The sequence below is a fragment of the Hoplias malabaricus genome, chromosome 17 (assembly GCF_029633855.1).
Source record: "Hoplias malabaricus isolate fHopMal1 chromosome 17, fHopMal1.hap1, whole genome shotgun sequence".
Lineage (NCBI taxonomy): Eukaryota > Metazoa > Chordata > Actinopteri > Characiformes > Erythrinidae > Hoplias > Hoplias malabaricus.
In genome coordinates, this window is record NC_089816.1 from 34778301 (window position 1) to 34799888 (window position 21588).

At 50.4% G+C, this 21588-nt stretch overlaps 1 protein-coding gene across 1 annotated transcript in view; it reads left to right on the forward strand.

The window, feature by feature from the left end:
* jph3b (junctophilin 3b) overlaps nt 1-21588 on the forward strand; it is a 67177-nt gene that overhangs the window by 19041 nt on the left and 26548 nt on the right. The window contains 3 exon segments of the mRNA XM_066649971.1: nt 14146-14616; nt 14619-14728; nt 15079-15302. Of these exon segments, the coding sequence (XP_066506068.1) occupies nt 14146-14616; nt 14619-14728; nt 15079-15302 (805 nt within the window).

The following is a 21588-nucleotide window of genomic DNA, read 5'->3' on the forward strand; positions in this document are numbered from 1 at the left end:
GCTCTCAGTAGATGACTCTGAACTCGTCATGACCCTGAAAATAAGGCGTGTTGCAGATTTACACTCTTCTCAGAACCGAATGACTACAATTAGCACAGTCCTGGAAGTTAAGTTCTTGACGACATCGTTTCCTCATGAACACATTCTCCACACAGATACGTTCGGGGCGTCCCCTCAGACTCCTTGAGGTCGGTCGAGGAGATGAAGCCGTGCAGGCGGAGGGCAGGAGTGGAGATCTGAACCCCTGCTCCAGTGCTTCAGTGGCATTAGATCGCCCCAGTGCTCTTTCATCAAAGTTAATAGGCGTTTATGCGCTGAATGCTTGGACGTGTCCTCGATGCTGAGAGCTGCACATCTTTTCACTCTTTCTCACCCCCACTGCGCTCTTAACAATAATCCACTGTGACAGCACACAGTCTTCCAGCGATTATCCGCAGTTGTAATGCCATGCAGTCTCCCAGTGATTATCTCCAGGAGGTTCAGAGACGTTTCTTTATCGTTCATAAGTGTGTGTGTGTGTGTGTGTGTGTGTGTAATTGTGTATCCTGCTTATAAACTTTTGTTCTGTGGAAGTCGCTGTCAAATAAAAACAAGTATCTCCTTCTAAAATTCAATGGAAATCCATGTAAAAAGATTTTATTTCAAGTAATTGGACCTGGAGGTTGTGGGTTCGATTCCCGCTCCAGGTGACTGTGAGGAGTGTGGTGTGTTCTCTCTGTGATTGTGTAGGTTTCCTCCGGGTGACTGTCTGTGAGGAGTGTGGTGTGTTCTCCCTGTGACTGCGTGGGTTTCCTCCGGGTGACTGTCTGTGAGGAGTGTGGTGTGTTCTCTCTGTGACTGCGTAGGTTTCCTCCGGGTGACTGTCTGTGAGGAGTGTGGTGTGTTCTCCCTGTGTCTGCGTGGGTTTCCTCCGGGTGACTGTCTGTGAGGAGTGTGGTGTGTTCTCCCTGTGTCTGTGTGGGTTTCCTCCGGGTGACTGTCTGTGAGGAGTGTGGTGTGTTCTCCCTGTGTCTGTGTGGGTTTCCTCCGGGTGACTGTCTGTGAGGAGTGTGGTGTGTTCTCCCTGTGTCTGTGTGGGTTTCCTCCGGGTGACTGTCTGTGAGGAGTGTGGTGTGTTCTCCCTGTGTCTGTGTGGGTTTCCTCCGGGTGACTGTCTGTGAGGAGTGTGGTGTGTTCTCCCTGTGTCTGTGTGGGTTTCCTCCGGGTGACTGTCTGTGAGGAGTGTGGTGTGTTCTCCCTGTGTCTGTGTGGGTTTCCTCCGGGTGACTGTCTGTGAGGAGTGTGGTGTGTTCTCTCTGTGTGTGCGTGGGTTTCCTCCGGGTGACTGTCTGTGAGGAGTGTGGTGTGTTCTCCCTGTGTCTGTGTGGGTTTCCTCCGGGTGAATGTCTGTGAGGAGTGTGGTGTGTTCTCTTTGTGTCTGCGTGGGTTTCCTCCGGGTGACTGTCTGTGAGGAGTGTGGTGTGTTCTCTCTGTGTCTGTGTGGGTTTCCTCCGGGTGACTGTCTGTGAGGAGTGTGGTGTGTTCTCTCTGTGTCTGCGTGGGTTTCCTCCGGGTGATTGTCTGTGAGGAGTGTGGTGTGTTCTCTCTGTGTCTGCGTGGGTTTCCTCCGGGTGACTGTCTGTGAGGAGTGTGGTGTGTTCTCCATGTGTCTGCGTGGGTTTCCTCCGGGTGACTGTCTGTGAGGAGTGTGGTGTGTTCTCCATGTGTCTGCGTGGGTTTCCTCCGGGTGACTGTCTGTGAGGATTGTGGTGTGTTCTCCCTGTGTCTGCGTGGGTTTCCTCCGGGTGACTGTCTCTGAGGAGTGTGGTGTGTTCTCCCTGTGTCTGCGTGGTTTCCTCCGGGTGACTGTCTGTGAGGAGTGTGGTGTGTTCTCCCTGTGTCTGCATGGGTTTCCTCTGGGTGACTGTCTGTGAGGAGTGTGGTGTGTTCTTCCTGTTTCTGTGTAGGTTTCCTCCGGGTGACTGTCTCTGATGAGTGTGGTGTGTTCTCTCTGTGTCTGCGTGGGTTTCCTCCGGGTGACTGTCTGTGACGAGTGTGGTGTGTTCTCCCTGTGTCTGCGTGGGTTTCCTCCGGGTGACTGTCTGTGAGGAGTGTGGTGTGTTCTCTCTGTGTCTGTGTGGGTTTCCTCCGGGTGACTGTCTGTGAGGAGTGTGGTGTGTTCTCCCTGTGTCTGTGTGGGTTTCCTCCGGGTGACTGTCTGTGAGGAGTGTGGTGTGTTCTCCATGTGTCTGCGTGGGTTTCCTCCGGGTGACTGTCTCTGAGGAGTGTGGTGTGTTCTCCCTGTGTCTGCGTGGTTTCCTCCGGGTGACTGTCTGTGAGGAGTGTGGTGTGTTCTCCCTGTGTCTGCATGGGTTTCCTCTGGGTGACTGTCTGTGAGGAGTGTGGTGTTTCTTCCTGTTTCTGTGTAGGTTTCCTCCGGGTGACTGTCTCTGATGAGTGTGGTGTGTTCTCTCTGTGTCTGCGTGGGTTTCCTCCGGGTGACTGTCTGTGACGAGTGTGGTGTGTTCTCCCTGTGTCTGCGTGGGTTTCCTCCGGGTGACTGTCTGTGAGGAGTGTGGTGTGTTCTCTCTGTGTCTGTGTGGGTTTCCTCCGGGTGACTGTCTGTGAGGAGTGTGGTGTGTTCTCCCTGTGTCTGTGTGGGTTTCCTCTGGGTGACTGTCTGTGAGGAGTGTGGTGTGCTCTCTCTGTTTCTGCGTGGGTTTCCTCCGGGTGACTGACTGTGAGGAGTGTTTTGTGTTGTCTCTGTGTCTCCGTGGGTTTCCTCCAGGTGACTGTCTGTGAGGAGTGTGGTGTGTTCTCCCTGTGTCTGTGTGGGTTTCCTCTGGGTGACTGTCTGTGAGGAGTGTGGTGTGCTCTCTCTGTTTCTGCGTGGGTTTCCTCCGGGTGACTGACTGTGAGGAGTGTTTTGTGTTGTCTCTGTGTCTGCGTGGGTTTCCTCCGGGTGACTGACTGTGAGGAGTGTTTTGTGTTCTCTCTGTGTCTGCGTGGGTTTCCTCCTGGTGCTCCGGTTTCCTCCCACAGTCCAAAAACACATGTTGGTAGGTAGATTGGAGACTCAAAAGTGTCTGTAGGTGTACAGAGTGTGTGAGTGAATGTGTGAGTGTGTGTCGCCCTGTGAAAGACTGGCACCCTCTCCAGTGTGTGTTCCTGCCTTGTGCCCAGTGATTCCAGGTAGGCTCTGGACCCACCGTGGCCCTGAACTGGATAAGGGCTACAGATAATGAATGAATAAATGAATAAAATGTAAACCAGAAAATAAAACCATGTAGAGATGAGCAAACACAAAACATACGTCTGCACACAACATCAGCCAAGAGAAATCCTTGGGGTATTTACATAGAAAAAGAAAAAAGGAAATACCTGGGAAGGATAATTCTCCTCTCATCCACGAGTCCCTCAGACACCAGGACGCTGCATTTCTGACATGATGTGAATCTGAACACTTTAGTCTCATGTTATTTCCCCTTCATTCAGTTTAAGGGTCACAGTGGACTCTTTGTTTTAAAAATAAAATAAAGCTACATCACTGAAGTAGATTGGGAAAAATAAATAAAAGTCAGAATATGAAAATAAAGCTGTGCGAAGCTGTGTTGTGTGTGTGTGTGTGTGTGTTTGTTGACTCTGAGTTCTAAAACGTCTATATCCTGCTCTTAAACACCCTCTTTACCCATTGGCTAATTATCCAGATGTTGCTGAGTTGACTCAGGTGAGTTAGTGCAGGGAAACAAACTGTGCATGTCCTCCAGGAATTACACACACACACACACAGACACACACACACACACTTTATGTTTGTGTACACAAATAACAACATCAACAACTACCCAGAGAAGCAGTGGCCTGTAACAGTGTGTGTACAACACAGTGAAAGTTTGGTGTTGTGTGTGTGTGAGTGACTGGGTGAGTGTGTGTGTGTGTGTGTGTGCTTCATAAATATGATTGAGGTCTGGTACTGATGCTGGTCTCAATGGTAGTTCCAATGCTGCACAGTTTAGCTCATGTTTAGCTGCTCTAGAGCGTTAAAATTGTGAGTGACTCGGTGAGTGGTTGCGTGACTGGTTGACTGTGTGAGTGATGGGGTGAGTGTGCGCGTGACTGGGTGAGTGTGTGAGTGATGGGGTGAGTGTGCGCGTGACTGGGTGAGTGTGAGTGACTTGTTGAGTGCGTGAGTGACTGGGTGAGTGACTGGGTGAGTGTGTGAGTGACTGGGTGAGTGTGTGAGTGTCTGGGTGACTGTGTGAGTGTGTGAGTGTCTGGGTGACTGTGTGAGTGATGGGGTGAGTGTGCGTGTGACTGGGTGAGTGTACGAGTGACTGGGTGAGTGTGTGAGTGACTGGGTGAGTGTGTGAGTGTCTGGGTGAGTGACTGGGTGAGTGTGTGAGTGACTGGGTGAGTGTGTAAGTGACTGGGTGAGTGTGTGAGTGACTGGGTGAGTGTGTGAGTGTCTGGGTGAGTGTGTGAGTGACGGGGTGAGTGTGCGTGTGACTGGGTGAGTGTACGAGTGACTGGGTGAGTGTGTGAGTGTCTGGGTGAGTGACTGGGTGAGTGTGCCCGTGACTGGGTGAGTGTGTGAGTGTCTGGGTGAGTGTGTGAGTGATGGGGTGAGTGTGCGCACGACTGGGTGAGTGTGTGAGTGTCTGGGTGAGTGACTGGGTGAGTGTGCCCATGACTGGGTGAGTGTGTGAGTGTCTGGGTGAGTGTGTGAGTGATGGGGTGAGTGTGTGAGTGACTGGGTGAGTGTGTGTGTGTGTGTGTGTGCTTCATAAATATGATTGAGGTCTGGTACTGATGCTGGTCTCAATGGTAGTTCCAATGCTGCACAGTTTAGCTCATGTTTAGCTGCTCTAGAGCGTTAAAATTGTGAGTGACTCGGTGAGTGGTTGCGTGACTGGTTGACTGTGTGAGTGATGGGGTGAGTGTGCGCGTGACTGGGTGAGTGTGTGAGTGATGGGGTGAGTGTGCGCGTGACTGGGTGAGTGTGAGTGACTTGTTGAGTGCGTGAGTGACTGGGTGAGTGACTGGGTGAGTGTGTGAGTGACTGGGTGAGTGTGTGAGTGTCTGGGTGACTGTGTGAGTGTGTGAGTGTCTGGGTGACTGTGTGAGTGATGGGGTGAGTGTGCGTGTGACTGGGTGAGTGTACGAGTGACTGGGTGAGTGTGTGAGTGACTGGGTGAGTGTGTGAGTGTCTGGGTGAGTGACTGGGTGAGTGTGTGAGTGACTGGGTGAGTGTGTAAGTGACTGGGTGAGTGTGTGAGTGACTGGGTGAGTGTGTGAGTGTCTGGGTGAGTGTGTGAGTGACGGGGTGAGTGTGCGTGTGACTGGGTGAGTGTACGAGTGACTGGGTGAGTGTGTGAGTGACTGGGTGAGTGTGTGAGTGTCTGGGTGAGTGACTGGGTGAGTGTGCCCGTGACTGGGTGAGTGTGTGAGTGTCTGGGTGAGTGTGTGAGTGATGGGGTGAGTGTGCGCACGACTGGGTGAGTGTGTGAGTGTCTGGGTGAGTGACTGGGTGAGTGTGCCCATGACTGGGTGAGTGTGTGAGTGTCTGGGTGAGTGTGTGAGTGATGGGGTGAGTGTGTGAGTGACTGGGTGAGTGTGTGGGTGACTGGGTGAGTGTGTGAGTGACTGGGTGAGTGTGTGAAACTGTCCACAGGTGTGAGTGACTGGGTGAGTTTAAGTGACTAGGTGAGTGTATGAGTGACTGGGTGAGTGTGTGAAAGAGTCCTCAGGTGTAAATGTGTGAGTGACTAAGTGAGTGTGTCAATAATGGGGTGAGTGTGCGCGTGACTGGGTGAGTGTGTGAGTGTCTGGGTGAGTGTGAGTGACTAGGTGAGTGTGTGAGTGACTGGGTGAGTGTGTGAAAGAGTCCTCAGGTGTGAATGTGTGAGTGACTGGGTGAGTGTGTGAGTGATGGGGTGAGTGTGCGCGTGACTGGGTGAGTGTGTGAGTGATGGGGTGAGTGTGCGCATGACTGGGTGAGTGTGTGAGTGACTTGTTGAGTGCGTGAGTGACTGGGTGAGTGTGTGAGTGTCTGGGTGAGTGTGTGAGTGATGGGGTGAGTGTGTGAGTGACTGGGTGAGTGTGTGGGTGACTGGGTGAGTGTGTGAGTGACTGGGTGAGTGTGTGAAACTGTCCACAGGTGTGAGTGACTGGGTGAGTTTAAGTGACTAGGTGAGTGTATGAGTGACTGGGTGAGTGTGTGAAAGAGTCCTCAGGTGTAAATGTGTGAGTGACTGAGTGAGTGTGTCAATAATGGGGTGAGTGTGCGCGTGACTGGGTGAGTGTGTGAGTGTCTGGGTGAGTGTGAGTGACTAGGTGAGTGTGTGAGTGACTGCGTGAGTGTGTGAAAGAGTCCTCAGGTGTGAATGTGTGAGTGACTGGGTGAGTGTGTGGGTGAATGGGTGAGTGTGTGGGTGAAAGGGTGTGTATGTGAGTGACTGGGTTAGTGTGTGGGTGAATATGTGAGTGTGTGTGTGACTGGGTGAGTGCGTGGGTGAAAGGATGTGTGTGTGAGTGACTGGGTTAGTGTGTGGGTGAATTGGTGAGTAAGTGAGTGACTGGGTTAGTGTGTGAATGTCTGGGTGAGTGTGCGAGTGATGGGGTGAGTGTGCGTGTGACTGGGTGAGTGTGTGAGTGACAGGGTGAGTGTGAGTGACTAGGTGAGTGTGTGAGTGACTGGGTGAGTGTGTGAAAGAATACTCAGGTGTGAATGTGTGAGTGTGTGGGTAAATGGGTGTGTGTGAGTGACTGTGTGTGTGTGTGTGTGAGTGACTGGGTGAGTGTGTGGGTGAATGGGTGAGTGTGTGAGTGACTGGGTGATTGTGTGGGTGAATGGGTGAGTGTGTTAGTGACTGGGTGTTTGTGTGGGTGAATGGGTGAGTGTGTGAGTGACTGGGTGATTGTGTGGGTGAATGGGTGAGTGTGTGAGTGACTGGGTGATTGTGTGGGTGAATGGGTGAGTGTGTGAGTGACTGGGTGAGTGTGTGGGTGAATGGGTGAGTGTGTGGGTGAATGGGTTAGTGTGTGGGTGAATGGATGTGTGTGTGAGTGACTGAGTGATTGTGTGGGTGAATGGGTGAGTGTGTGAGTGACTGGGTGATTGTGTGGGTGAATGGGTGAGTGTGTGAGTGACTGGGTGAGTGTGTGGGTGAATGGATGTGTGTGTGAGTGACTGGGTGATTGTGTGGGTGAATGGGTGAGTGTGTGAGTGACTGGGTGATTGTGTGGGTGAATGGGTGAGTGTGTGAGTGACTGGGTGATTGTGTGGGTGAATGGGTGAGTGTGTGAGTGACTGGGTGAGTGTGTGAGTGACTGGGTGAATGGATGTGTGTGTGAGTGACTGAGTGATTGTGTGGGTGAATGGATGTTTGTGTGAGTGTGTGAGTGACTGAGTGAGTGTGTGAAGCTGTCCACAGGTGTGAGAGTGTAACTGAGTGAGTGTGTGTGTGTGTGTTTGTGTGACTGAGTGAGTGTGTGGGTGAATGGGTGAGTGTGTGAGTGACTGGGTGATTGTGTGGGTGAATGGGTGAGTGTATGAGTGACTGGGTGATTGTTTGGGTGAATGGGTGAGTGACTGGGTGATTGTGTGGGTGAATGCGTGAGTGTGTGAGTGACTGGGTGATTGTGTGGGTGAATGGGTGAGTGTGTGAGTGACTGGGTGAGTGTGTGGGTGAATGGATGTGTGTGTGAGTGACTGGGTGATTGTGTGGGTGAATGGGTGAGTGGGTGAGTGTGTGAGTGACTGGGTGATTGTGTGGGTGAATGGGTGAGTGTGTGAGTGACTGGGTGAGTGTGTGAGTGACTGGGTGAGTGTGTGGGTGAATGGATGTGTGTGTGAGTGACTGAGTGATTGTGTGGGTGAATGGATGTGTGTGTGAGTGACTGAGTGAGTGTGTGAGTGACTGAGTGAGTGTGTGAAGCTGTCCACAGGTGTGAGAGTGTAACTGAGTGAGTGTGTGTGTGTGTGTGTGTTTGTGTGACTGAGTGAGTGTGTGGGTGAATGGGTGAGTGTGTGAGTGACTGGGTGATTGTGTGGGTGAATGGGTGAGTGTGTGAGTGACTGGGTGAGTGTGTGAGTGACTCGGTGAGTGTGTGGGTGAATGGATGTGTGTGTGAGTGACTGAGTGATTGTGTGGGTGAATGGATGTGTGTGTGAGTGACTGAGTGAGTGTGTGAAGCTGTCCACAGGTGTGAGAGTGTAACTGAGTGAGTGTGTGTGTGTGTGTGTGTTTGTGTGACTGAGTGAGTGTGTGGGTGAATGGGTGAGTGTGTGAGTGACTGGGTGATTGTGTGGGTGAATGGGTGAGTGTATGAGTGACTGGGTGATTGTTTGGGTGAATGGGTGAGTGACTGGGTGATTGTTTGGGTGAATGGGTGAGTGACTGGGTGATTGTGTGGGTGAATGGTAGTCCTCTGTGTTCCGGAGTGAGTAATGAATTGAACTTTAATGGTGTATAACGTACAGTTAAATGTTGACTACTGATCAATGTAAACATAGCTGAGGTGTGTGTGAGAAAAGGCTGGAAGATGAAAGGCTGATTCAGCACTTCACACGTTGTCACGGTGACAGCTGAAGGACAGTTCGATATAATGATGATAGTCTGGACTGTACTCACAGCTGTGGAGTGAAAGACATAATCTGTGTGTGTGTGTGTGTGTGTGTGTGTGTGTGTATGGGGATAGCACAGTGAGAGTGAGAGTGTATCTTCCCTGTGTTATAGCGAAGATGTTCTCTCTCGTGTGTGTGTGTGTGTGTGTGTGTAAACCGTGTGTGGGGGTGGGGAGGATTCCAGTGATCTGTTCTACAGCTCTATGGAGCGTCCGGCAGCCCACAAAGATCAATACAGAGCGAGGGTGAGTGAACGGACCGGAAATACAGTCAGAGAGAGAGAGAGAGAGAGAGAGAGAGAGAGAGAGAGAGAGAGAGAGAGAGAGAGAGAATTAAAAATGAAAGAAGGTTGAAGAAACTAAGGGAGTAAGATGGGGAGAGAGAGAATAACAAAAAAGTGGAAGTTAAGTAGAAGAAGGAGGAGAACACGGGAAAATGTGAATAAATGAAGAAGAAAGAATAAAAGAGGCACAAGAGAGTGACAGAGACCAAGTTAAAAAAGAGAGGGAGAGAGAAGGAAACAGAGACAGAGTTAAGGTGTGTAATAGAGATGGAGAAGAGAGGGAGAGAGAGAGAGATTTGTTTATGTGTGAGGCTCCTGTAATAGCAGCACGTCCTCGAAGTGAATCATCAGCATGTGGGGAGAGCGATTACATCACAGGTGCTCTCTCTCTCTCTCTCTCTCTCACACACACACACACAATAAAACACAGGAAAAATTACACACATAACACTGGTGGGCAAAGCCACAGGCACACTCTTATATGATCTCTGACTCTACAAATGTACGAGCACGAGAGAGAGAGAGCGAGAGAGAGAGAGAGAGAGAGAGAGAGAGAGAGAGAGATGACACTGGCCCAGTTTCAGCACCACGGTCAGCACTGCCCTGTTACTGGATCCATTTCTTTTATAGAACAAGCTCCAAATTAAACTGAGACATTACAATGAAATTAAACACAACTACAAACAACATCTAAAAACGTTCATACTTTTCAGTCATTTTTGCTCTGTTCTCTTTCTTCTCTGTTTTTACTCAGTGCTCTTATTTCTCCGCGCTCGTTGTGTCTGTTTCGCTGAGTTTCAGAGTAGAAAAAATAATAATATATTTTCTACAAATTTTATTACACTGTTTCTATGTATTTACTTATTTGTTAATTATTGTTATTGTTGTTGTTGTTGTTGTTGTTTACACATTGTATAATATTATTTTAATTTTAATTATTTAATTTTAGTACAAATTAATGATTCCCAGCACGGACTGTTAAAGAGAAGAATATGACCTACTCCCTGAGAGAGAGAGAGAGAGAGAAAGACAGAGAGAGAGAGAAAGAGAGAGAGGAAGACAGAGAGAGAGAGAGAGAGGAAGACAGAGAGAGAGAGAGAAAGACAGAGAGAGAGAGAAAGAGAGAGAGGAAGACAGAGAGAGAGAGAGAGAGAGGAAGACAGAGAGAGAGAGAGAGAAAGACAGAGAGAGGAAGACAGAGAGAGAGAGAGAAAGAGAGAGAGGAAGACAGAGAGAGAGAGAGAGGAAGACAGAGAGAGAGAGAGAGAGAGAGAGAGAGAAAGACAGAGAGAGAGAGAGAGCTGCACTCTCGCAGCCCGATACGTCCTCGCCTGCCATCGCAAAAGGGACAGTGAGTGACCCTGTCAAACACTCAAACACACACACACACACACACACACACACACACACACCATATATAACCTTTCCCCCAGTTCCGGTCGCTGTGGTGAATGTTGCCGGGTGTTTCCAAGTTCTAAAAAGTTACCCCCTGTATTTATTTAATTCAATATTTTATTGTTTAATTCAATGTTTATGTTCTTCTTAATTTTAAATTGTAACCCAGGCTTTGACAATACAAATGTAACTAATTTGTCATGTCAATAAAGCACCTTGAATTGAATTGAATTGAATTGAATTGAGAAAGAGAGAGAGAGAGAGAGAGAGAGAGAGAGAGAGAGAGGAAGACAGAGAGAGAGAGAGAAAGACAGAGAGAGGAAGACAGAGAGAGAGAGAGAAAGAGAGAGAGGAAGACAGAGAGAGAGAGAGAGGAAGACAGAGAGAGAGAGAGGAAGACAGAGAGAGAGAGAGAGAGAGAGAGAGAGAGAAAGTGAAAGAGAGAGAGTGAGAGAGAGAGAGAGAGAGAGTAAGAGAAAGAGAAAAATAGAGAGAGTGAGAGAGAGCGAGAAAGAGAGAAAGAGAAAGTGAGAGAGAGAGAGAGAGTTTTATTTATTTATTTATTTTTAAACAAGAGTGAGACTTTTACAGCACTGTCCTTAAATCAAAGGAGGAGGTGTAGAGAGTGTGTGTGGGGGTCCTACACTACTCCAAAAGTTACATAGTGCAGTTTCTGCAGTGCTAAGCCCGGAGTAGCAATGGCACAGGCTCTGTTCTCGCTCTCACAGCTCAGAGCAGCTCAACACTTCTGAAGTCGTAATGTTAAGGTAAAATACTACCTACTGTTCCTTTAAAACGCACATGCGTGTTCTCAGCTGAGAGGGTCACGTGGAGAATCAACGACGCAGGACTCTGTAACTAGTCCAGAGCGCCCACAGGTCTGAGTAAAGTTCCCTCGCTCTTAATAAGACTCTGAGCTGCTGCCACTGCACCGGGCGGAGAGTGTTTACTAAGCAGTTTTTAAAAACACAGACCGAACACCCCCCAGAGGGAGAAACTCGAGGAGAAGTTCCCGAGACTAGAGCAGGAGAGAGAAAGTTGTGGTGACACCAGACTCTGCCAGGGGCCAGTGCCTCTCCAGCTGGGACAGAGCCTGCTGCAGCGGAGCACTAAGTGGGTTTTTAAAGGGCCCATGTCTTACGTTTTTGTACATTTCCAATAAGGTCAGTTACAAGAAAGATGACACAAATGGAACGTTCCTAGGTACAGGGCCTTTAAAGCTTCAGTGTCCACATCTCCATTCAGAACTAATCGATGTAATCAATCGATTAATACATCGATAATATATCAAGAAAAAACAGTTCAGACCAAAGTGAATCCCCGGTCTGTTTCACACTGAACACAACCACACACCGAATACAAACAGAGCACGGCTCAGACGCAGAGACGGAGCTCCCAGCGTTCATGTTGCCCAGCGCTACTGTGATGTGGCTGACTGTCTGTACAGGGAGAATCATTGCATTTAGCCAGTGAGGTGTGTACAGACTGAACCTTGTCTGGCTCTGATTGGAGTGCAGTCCTTTACCTTTACTTCACAGAAATGCTGTGAGGAGTGTGGTGTGTTCTCCCTGTGTCTGTGTGGGTTTCCTCCGGGTGACTGTCTGTGAGGAGTGTGGTGTGTTCTCCCTGTGTCTGCGTGGGTTTCCTCCGGGTGACTGTCTGTGAGGAGTGTGGTGTGTTCTCCCTGTGTCTGCGTGGGTTTCCTCCGGGTGACTGTCTGTGAGGAGTGTGGTGTGTTCTCTCTGTGTCTGCATGGGTTTCCTCCGGGTGACTGTCTGTGAGGAGTGTGGTGTGTTCTCCCTGTGTCTGCGTGGGTTTCCTCCGGGTGACTGTCTGTGAGGAGTGTGGTGTGTTCTCTCTGTGTCTGCATGGGTTTCCTCCGGGTGACTGTCTGTGAGGAGTGTGGTGTGTTCTCCCTGTGTCTGCGTGGGTTTCCTCCGGGTGACTGTTTGTGAGGAGTGTGGTGTGTTCTCCCTGTGTCTGCGTGGGTTTCCTCCGGTTGACTGTCTGTGAGGAGTGTGGTGTGTTCTCTCTGTGTCTGCATGGGTTTCCTCCGGGTGACTGTCTGTGAGGAGTGTGGTGTGTTCTCCCTGTGTCTGCGTGGGTTTCCTCCGGGTGACTGTCTGTGAGGAGTGTGTTGTGTTCTCTCTGTGTCTGCGTGGGTTTTCTCCAGGTGCTCCAGTTTTCTCCCACGCTCCAAAAACACAGGTTGGTAGGTGGATTGGAGATGCAAAAGTGTCCGTAGGTGTGAGTGTGTGAGTGAATTTGTGAATGTGTGTGTTGCCCTTTGAAGGACTGGCGCCTCCTCCAGGGTGTGACCCCGCCTTGCCCCCTGTGATTCCAACTAAGCTCCGGACCCCCTGAACTGGATGTGGGTTACAGTTAATGAATGAATAAATGAATAAATGAATATTTCAGAAGTACAAATAAGTTCCAAAGAGTTTCAGCGCACAATCACTTTCCTGCTCTTTTGTCATTTTATTCAATAGAAATGACGCTGCAAAAGCATGTGATGGATTTGTTCTGTTCTTGGGGAGGCATTTACAGACCGCTCAGTGACTGCTGTCTTATCGTTTTGTGTTGAAATTACTATCTGTGTTCACTGAACATACACTGCATTTGTGGCAAACAGACATTAGTAATTAGCTGATTTTCAGTCTGGAACATGTGAGCTCTGAGTGTGTGTCTCACTGTGCGTTTGTGCGTCCTTAAAGGAACTTGTTAATTATACGGCCATTGGCACCGTCTATTTAAGGTTTAGGCATTTGGCTTCATTTCTGTCCAGAAAAGTGCTCTACAAAGCATGAATCATCAAGATCTGCCGCCATCTGCTCCTACACCACAGACTCCCAGTCGCAGGTCTGAAAGTCCAAGACCGAATGCTACGCCAACATTTACAGCCACAATATTGTGTTTATATACTCACTGGTCAGGACCCTCAGGACCCCCACAGAGCAGGTGTGATGTGGTGGTGGATCATTCTCAGCGCTGCAGTGACACTGACGTGGTGGTGGTGTGTTAGTGTGTGTTGTGCTGGTGTAGAGTGGATCAGACACAGCAGTGCTGCTGGAGTTTATAAACCCTGTGTCCACTCTCGGTCCACTCACGCTGAGCGCTGCAACAAATGACATTTTTATGAGGATCGACCTCATTAATTAAGTCACTGTCAAGTCTTTCGGTTCTAAGTTTCATTTCTGTTGAGACAGCCCCTGCTCTGCTCAGCTTTTCCCCTCCTCCACCAGGTGAATCAGGTCCTGGTTCTGGAAGCGGGTTCTTGTTTAGTGGCTGTTCTCTCGTGGTTCAGAGCGAGTCGAGTAGGGACTAAACCGTGGCGTGTAAACCTTGCAGAGCGCTGATCGTCCAGAGAGAGTCGTCACTCTACGCCACGCAACGCAGACGACCAGCACCAACTCTCCATCTGTAAAATCTCCAGCTGCAGCAGAGATCACGTTTGTTTTTATCCGACTCACGACGGCAGCTCGTAAAATGACGCCGTGGTCTTTTGAAGAGGTTCAAACGCTCCTTGGATCGGTGGCCGACGAAAGAATCCAGCGAGAGCTGGACGCTGCAACAAGGAAGGAACAAACTCTACTGATCTGTCTGAACTGATGACGGAGCTGTGTTCAGTCCCAAACAACAACAACACGCCGATACACCATGAGTAAACAACGCTTAACGTTACGTTGTCGTGGGTTCCAAAGCCCTCTGTTCCCCTTAGAGACGGGGTTTTTAGCCAGGGTCCAGGAACCAGAGTAGAATAATATTATAGCGGTGTAAAAGCACCACGAGTACATGTACAGGACACTACGTGAGTACTGTTGTTCACTATTGTCTCACTATTGTTTTCTCTGTCCTCCCACAGGTACGTATCAGGGCCAGTGGGTGGGCGGAATGCGACACGGCTATGGCATGCGGCAGAGCGTCCCCTACGGCATGGCGGCCGTCATCCGGTCACCGCTGCGCACCTCTATAAACTCTCTGCGCTCCGAGCACAGTAACGGCACGGCGCTGCTGGCGGGGGAGCGTGCGGGCGCAGGGACGAGTGCAGCAGCGTGTGGCCTGGCGGTCAGTCCCGCGGCCTCGCGTGGGGGCTTCGTTCTCACGGCACACAGCGAGGCCGAGCTGTTGAAAGGGAAAAAGAACAAAGGCCTCTTTCGACGCTCGCTGCTCAGCGGCCTGAAACTGCGCAAGTCAGAGTCCAAGAGCTCGCTGGCCAGTCAGCGCAGCAAGCAGAGCTCGTTCCGCAGTGAAGCCGGTATGAGCACGGTCAGCTCCGCCGCCTCGGACATCAACTCCACCATCAGTCTCGGAGAGGGGGAAAGCGAACTGCCGGCGGGGAGGAGGACGTGGACGCCACGGCCACCGAGAGCTACGCCGGGGAGTGGAAGAACGATAAACGGACCGGCTGCGGGGTCAGCAGGCGCTCGGATGGCCTCTGCTACCAGGTACGAGTGGAAGGACTCGTGTGTTAAAGTGTAGAGGTGGGTGATACAGGACATCGTCCCACTACCCAGAGTTGTCTCATTGGCCTTGGACATAGAGCAGTTAAAGGTTAGAGAAGGGGACTATAAAGTATTCCCAGGACTGGCAGAAAAATGGGAGTGAAGGAGCAGCACTTTCTCCTCCCTCAACATCCACAGCTTTAGTGTCCTCCATTGAGCCAGGAACCTAACCCCCAACTGCTACAGACGTGTCTATTCAAGTCCCAAGTCACTAGTTTGTGTGTGTTGTCAATACTGAGATTGTACAGTGATTTGAAAATGACCTGACCTCTTATCGCCCGCCTCTTTCACAGGGCGAGTGGATGGGGAATAAACGCCACGGCTACGGCTGCACGACGTTCCCCGACGGCACTAAGGAAGAGGGCAAGTACAAGCAGAACGTCCTGGTCAGCGGCAAACGCAAGAACCTCATCCCCCTGCGTGCCAGCAAGATCCGGGAGAAGGTGGACAGAGCGGTGGACGGGGCCGAAAAGGCAGCATACATCGCCAAGCAGAAGTCGGAGATCGCTCTGTCCAGGTGAGGGCTGGCGGGGTCAGTGCTGGGTCACTGGGGTGGACAACATAAACATTAAAACATTACATTTCACAGGGAACAATATCACAATTCCATTTTGAAGGCAGCTGCCTCATGAGTCAATGCCTTCAAAAGGAGCTCTAATTAGGCAGCATTTTAACCGACAAGGACCCACACAAAGACGAGGTTAAACTCAGACGAAGAAGAAAGAGAACAGAGTGAAAACGGCTAAAAACCAGAGCTTCTGCTCCTCGCTCCTCACTGCTGTGCGCTCGGGGTCGGGGTGAACAGCGAGCGGCTCATTATCATTTAAAGGAACAGGTGCTGAAAGCGGGCGTTCTGAACAGGGGCTGTTTACACAGGGGGAGAACACTGCTGTGGGGCTCGTGGGGTTTGGACCAAAGCGGGGTCACAGAATTCAGGAAATCAAATCCAAAATGTGATACGTTCCCAAACTCTTTAAAATCTAAAACATTGTGAGGTTCCTCTGAGCTGTGACAGGGAAAATAGAGCCTCTGCCTTTGCTACTCTGGGCTCAGCACTGCAGAAACCGCACTATGTAACATCGGGCTGAGTGTAGAAGCCCAGCCCACCCCTCTTCGGGACCCCTGGTGTGTCGGCCTGCTGGCTGAAGCCCGTATTGAAGTTTGGCAGCAGTGGCGCGATCAATAACGGCATCGTGTGCGAGGCTATGGCCGTGAGCTCCACAGTCCAGGTCCTATGTGTCTGTATCTGTGTGTTTATGTTTTCCTGTATGTTTTAATGACTTCCTGAATTCTCAGACACCACATAACAACAACAGCACCATCATCACCCAGCCTTTGATCTGAGAGAGTGTTAAGACGTAGTTTGCCCCACTTTGCTGCAGCAGTAGTTCAGTGCTCTTTTGTGAAGCATTATGATTAGATTTTTTTACAACATTGCTGTGAGAATTTAATGGCATTCAGCGTGGTCGGGTATTAATAAGGGACTGATGCTGCTTGGCACTGATCATAGTGAACGCAGGCTCATGTGCAGCTGCTCCAGAGCACCCTCCAATCACAGCCCGGATCTCACTGTTGCTCTCTGTACTGTGTTGGCCCACTTTCACCCTGTTCTAGACTAGAACTGGACTAGAGGACGAGCGACACACACTGTGCAGCGACAGATGAGCTACTGTCTCTGACTCTACATCTACAAGGTGGACCAACGAGGGAGGAGTGTCTCACAGAGTGGACAGAGAGTGGACACAGGGTTTAAAAACTCCAGCAGCACTGCTGTGTCTGATCCACTCTACACCAGCACAACACACACTAACATAACACCACCTGAATCATACCTGCTCTTTAGGTGGTCCTGAGCATTGAAGAACAGGGTGAAAGGGGGCTTTTCAAAGTATGCAGAGCGACGGGTGGACGAGAGTGTTGTGTTTTCGTGTGTGGAGCTGACAAATGGACAATGGGTGACCGTTGTATACAGAGGATATTACAGATTACAGGTATTATGACCCGGGGGCAGTATGTTTGTCATTGTGTGTGCTGTATAACTGTGTGTGTGTGTGTGTGTGTGTGTGTGTGCCTACCTATAATCTACCTCAAGTACTACTCTTATGTAACTGAATAGCAAGGCCGTGTTTAAAAGGCTGGGCTTATGTTAGCGTTGTGTTTGACTGATGGGGCTAATTGTTTAGCATCCTTTCACATCAGTTTGAATAAACAGGCTGGTGGAAAGTAGAGCTGCATATAGAAGAAACATGTGTGAGTGAGAGAGAGAGAGAGAGAGAGAGAGAGAGAGAGAGAGAGAGAGAGAGAAGGAAAGAGACAGAGAGGGAGATTTCCGCATTATGCCAACAGTGCTGGCGACCTGCCGAAAAGAGAGAGCAGGGAGGCTGAACAGGAATTAAGCCAAATCTCTCTCTCTCTCTCTCTGTGTGTGTGTGTGTGTGTGTGTGTGTGTGTGTGTCTCCGCCGGTCTTCCTCTAACAGTGATCCATCTCCCTCCAATCCATCACAGCATTATTGCACTATAAATGTCAGCAGAGCATATGTTTGTAAGCATGTGTATGAGCGTAAACACTCACACCTGGCCACTGGTGGCTCTGTGTGTGTGTGTGTGTGTGTGTGTGTGTGTGAACGTGCATAGGTATGCATGTGCTATATTTGGATCATCACTCACCCCTCAAATCCCATTGACCTCATTATACACTGAGCAGTGCAATCATTCCAGCTTAGTGCTGCCCGGCCGCCACCGAAACCAATGGCCTGCTCTGAGCACTGGAGCGCACACAGGTCAGTGTCCCACACGCTACACTCTCTACTACACTCACCATTGCACACGGTCCTGGACTCATCTGTTCAAATGGAATGTACGTTCAACTCAACAATACATATCAAACGATTCCCAAGAATGATCAAGTCAAGAAAGCGGACCCAGTTGGGCCAAGCCTGGCCTGTGTGGTGTGGGACAGACCCGGGCCAGACGTCATGAGCCGGCTTGAGTTGGTTTACAGCTCGTGTTGAGGCCTAGATTTGTTCCACCACACACCTGACGTCTGGCTCATATGAGGTGCAGCTGTGGCCGAGTCGAGGCAGCCAACTCCCCTGAGTCAGCACCAAATGTGGGCACAGGAGAGCTGCAGACGGGCCACACTGGGTCCAAAGTTTCACTGCTATCTGGGTGCTTTTTATTGCTTGCTTCAGAGTGTGTTCAGTGCGTAAGTGATCACTAAAGTGTGCATCACCAAACAGCCACAGAGAGAGAGAGAGAGAGAGAGAGAGAGAGAGAGAGAGGGAGGGAGGGAGGGAGGGAGAGAGATAGATAGATAGAGAGAGAGAGAGAGAGAGAGAGAGAGAGAGAGAGAGAGAGAGGAGGGAGGGAGGGAGAGAGATAGATAGATAGAGAGAGAGAGAGAGAGAGAGAGAGAGAGGGAGAGATAGAGAGGGGGAGAGAGAGAGAGAGAGGGAGGGAGGAAGAGAGAGAGGGAGAGAGATAGAGAGAGAGAGAGAGAGAGAGAGAGAGAGAGAGATAGAGAGGGGGAGAGAGAGAGAGAGAGGGAGGAGGGAGGAAGAGAGAGAGGGAGAGAGATAGAGAGAGAGAGAGAGAGAGAGAGAGGAAGGGAGAGAGATAGATAGATAGAGAGAGAGAGAGAGAGGGAGAGATAGAGAGGGGGAGAGAGAGAGAGAGAGGGAGGGAGGAAGAGAGAGAGGGAGAGAGATAGAGAGAGAGAGAGAGAGAGAGAGAGAGAGAGAGATAGAGGGGGAGAGAGAGATAGAGAGAGGGAGGGAGGGAGGAAGAGAGAGAGGGAGAGAGAGATAGAGAGAGAGAGAGAGAGAGAGAGAGAGAGAGGGAGAGATAGAGAGGGGAGAGAGAGAGGGAGGAGGAAGAGAGAGAGAGAGAGAGAGAGAGAGAGAGAAGGAGATAGAGAAGGCGAGAGAGAGAGGAGGGAGGAAGAGGGAGAGAGATAGAGAGGGGAAAGAGAGAGAGAGACAGAGGGAGGAAGAGAGAGAGGGAGAGAGAGTTAGAGAGGGGGAGAGAGAGAGAGAGAGAGAGAGAGAGAGGGGGGGGAGAGGGAGGGAGGAAGAGAGAGAGAGAGAGAGAGAGAGAGAGAGAGAGAGAGAGGTGTAAAAGGAGGAGGTTGATGCTGATTGGCTCGTCTATATCCAGAGCCCACTGTGAATGAAGGAGCAGACAGAGTGGTTGTGGATAAACCGTTCTGGGACCCTTTCCTCTGAAGGCCTTAAGAATGCCACGGAAATGCTGATGTTGCTAATAATCAATTACGGCTAGCTGGGTTCAGTTCGGCGTTATGTAAGAAGATCAGGCTAAGCGCTCCCATTAGCCTACATTCAGTGGAGCATTGTGGGTAAAGTACTCCTTTAGTGAGAATCTGCTCAGGCTTCGTTTCATTTAAATCACTCAGGCTTACTGCAACCACACTATTTTACACCTTGTGTCTACATTCACTGTCCATTCTCACAGCTCCACTGACCACACAGGAGCACTTTCTCATTCTACAACTACAAACTGTAGTCCACTTGTTGCTCTGCATACTTAGTTACCCCCTTTCCCCCTGTTCCTCAGCGCTCAGGACCCCCACAGAGCAGGTGTGATGTGGTGGTGGATCATTCTCAGCGCTGCAGTGACACTGACGTGGTGGTGGTGTGTTAGTGTGTGTTGTGCTGGTGTAGAGTGGATCAGACACAGCAGTGCTGCTGGAGTTTTAAACCCTGTGTCCACAGTAGCCTTCTATTCAACCTGATGTCAGACGAGGAAAAATGGCCTTTTACAACGAGGCATGAATATTGTATGTGGGAAGAACACCACACACCTCTATCAGATTAAATATCATCCAAAAAAACAGACAGAGCGCAGGTGCCTGAGGAAGAGAGGAGGAAAAATAAGCAGGAGTCTGAAGTGAAGAGGCTGGCGACGAACCAAGAGAACTTTCTAGAAACATTGGTCCAGACAAGAGAGAAGAAGACATAAGAGTTTCAAGGAACAGTGCGAGGAGGGAGAGGGGGGAGGAGCCACTGATTCAGTTTTCTCAGTACAGAAAGAATCAGTGATTCGAGGAACAGGAAGAGAGACTAAAGTGATAACACTGAGAGACGTTTCTAGATACTGCCCCAGATGTTCCTCAGGATGTGACAAATGCTTTAAATGGCACGCCACACTCCTCACAGACAGTCACCCGGAGGAAACCCATGCAGACACAGAGAGAACACACCACACTCCTCACAGACAGTCACCCGGAGGAAACCCATGCAGACACAGAGAGAACACACCACACTCTCACAGACAGTCACCTGGAGGAAACCCACGCAGACACAGAGAGAACACACCACACTCCTCACAGACAGTCACCTGGAGGAAACCCAATGCAGACACAGAAAGAACACACCACACTCCTCACAGACAGTCACCCGGAGGAAACCCATGCAGACACAGAGAGAACACACCACCTCCTCACAGACAGTCACTGGAGGAAACCCACGCAGACACAGAGAGAACACACCACACTCCTCACAGACAGTCACCCAGAGGAAACCCATACAGACACAGGGAGAACACACCACACTCCTCACAGACAGTCCCTGGAGGAAACCCACGCAGACACAGAGAGAACACACCACACTCCTCACAGACAGTCACCCAGAGGAAACCCATACAGACACAGGGAGAACACACCACACTCCTCACAGACAGTCACCCGGAGGAAACTCACACAGACACAGAGAGAACACACCACACTCCTCACAGACAGTCACGCGGAGGAAACCCACACAGACACAGAGAGAACACACCACACTCCTCACAGACAGTCACCCGGAGGAAACCCACGCAGACACAGAGAGAACACACCACACTCCTCACAGACAGTCACCCAGAGGAAACCCATACAGACACAGAGAGAACACACCACACTCCTCACAGACAGTCACCCGGAGGAAACCCACGCAGACACAGAGAGAACACACCACACTCCTCACAGACAGTCACCCGGAGGAAACCCCCGCAGACACAGAGAGAACACACCACACTCCTCACAGACAGTCACCCGGAGGAAACCCATGCAGACACAGAGAGAACACACCACACTCCTCACAGACAGTCACCTGGAGGAAACCCACACAGACACAGAGAGAACACACCACACTCCTCACAGACAGTCACCCGGAGGAAACCCATGCAGACACAGAGAGAACACACCACACTCCTCACAGACAGTCACCCGGAGGGAAACCCATGCAGACACAGAGAGAACACACCACACTCCTCACAGACAGTCACCTGGAGGAAACCCATGCAGACACAGAGAGAACACACCACACTCCTCACAGACAGTCACCCGGAGGAAACCCATGCAGACACAGAGAGAACACACCACACTCCTCACAGACAGTCACCTGGAGGAAACCCACGCAGACACAGAGAGAACACACCACACTCCTCACAGACATAACACAACACACTACTCCACACAGACACAGAGAGAACACACCACACTCCTCACAGACAGTCACCCGGAGGAAACCCACGCAGACACAGAGAGAACACACCACACTCCTCACAGACAGTCACCCGGAGGAAACCCACGCAGACACAGAGAGAACACACCACACTCCTCACAGACAGTCACCTGGAGGAAACCCATGCAGACACAGAAAGAACACACCACACTCCTCACAGACAGTCACCCGGAGGAAACCCATGCAGACACAGAGAGAACACACCACACTCCTCACAGACAGTCACCCGGAGGAAACCCACGCAGACACAGAGAGAACACACCACACTCCTCACAGACAGT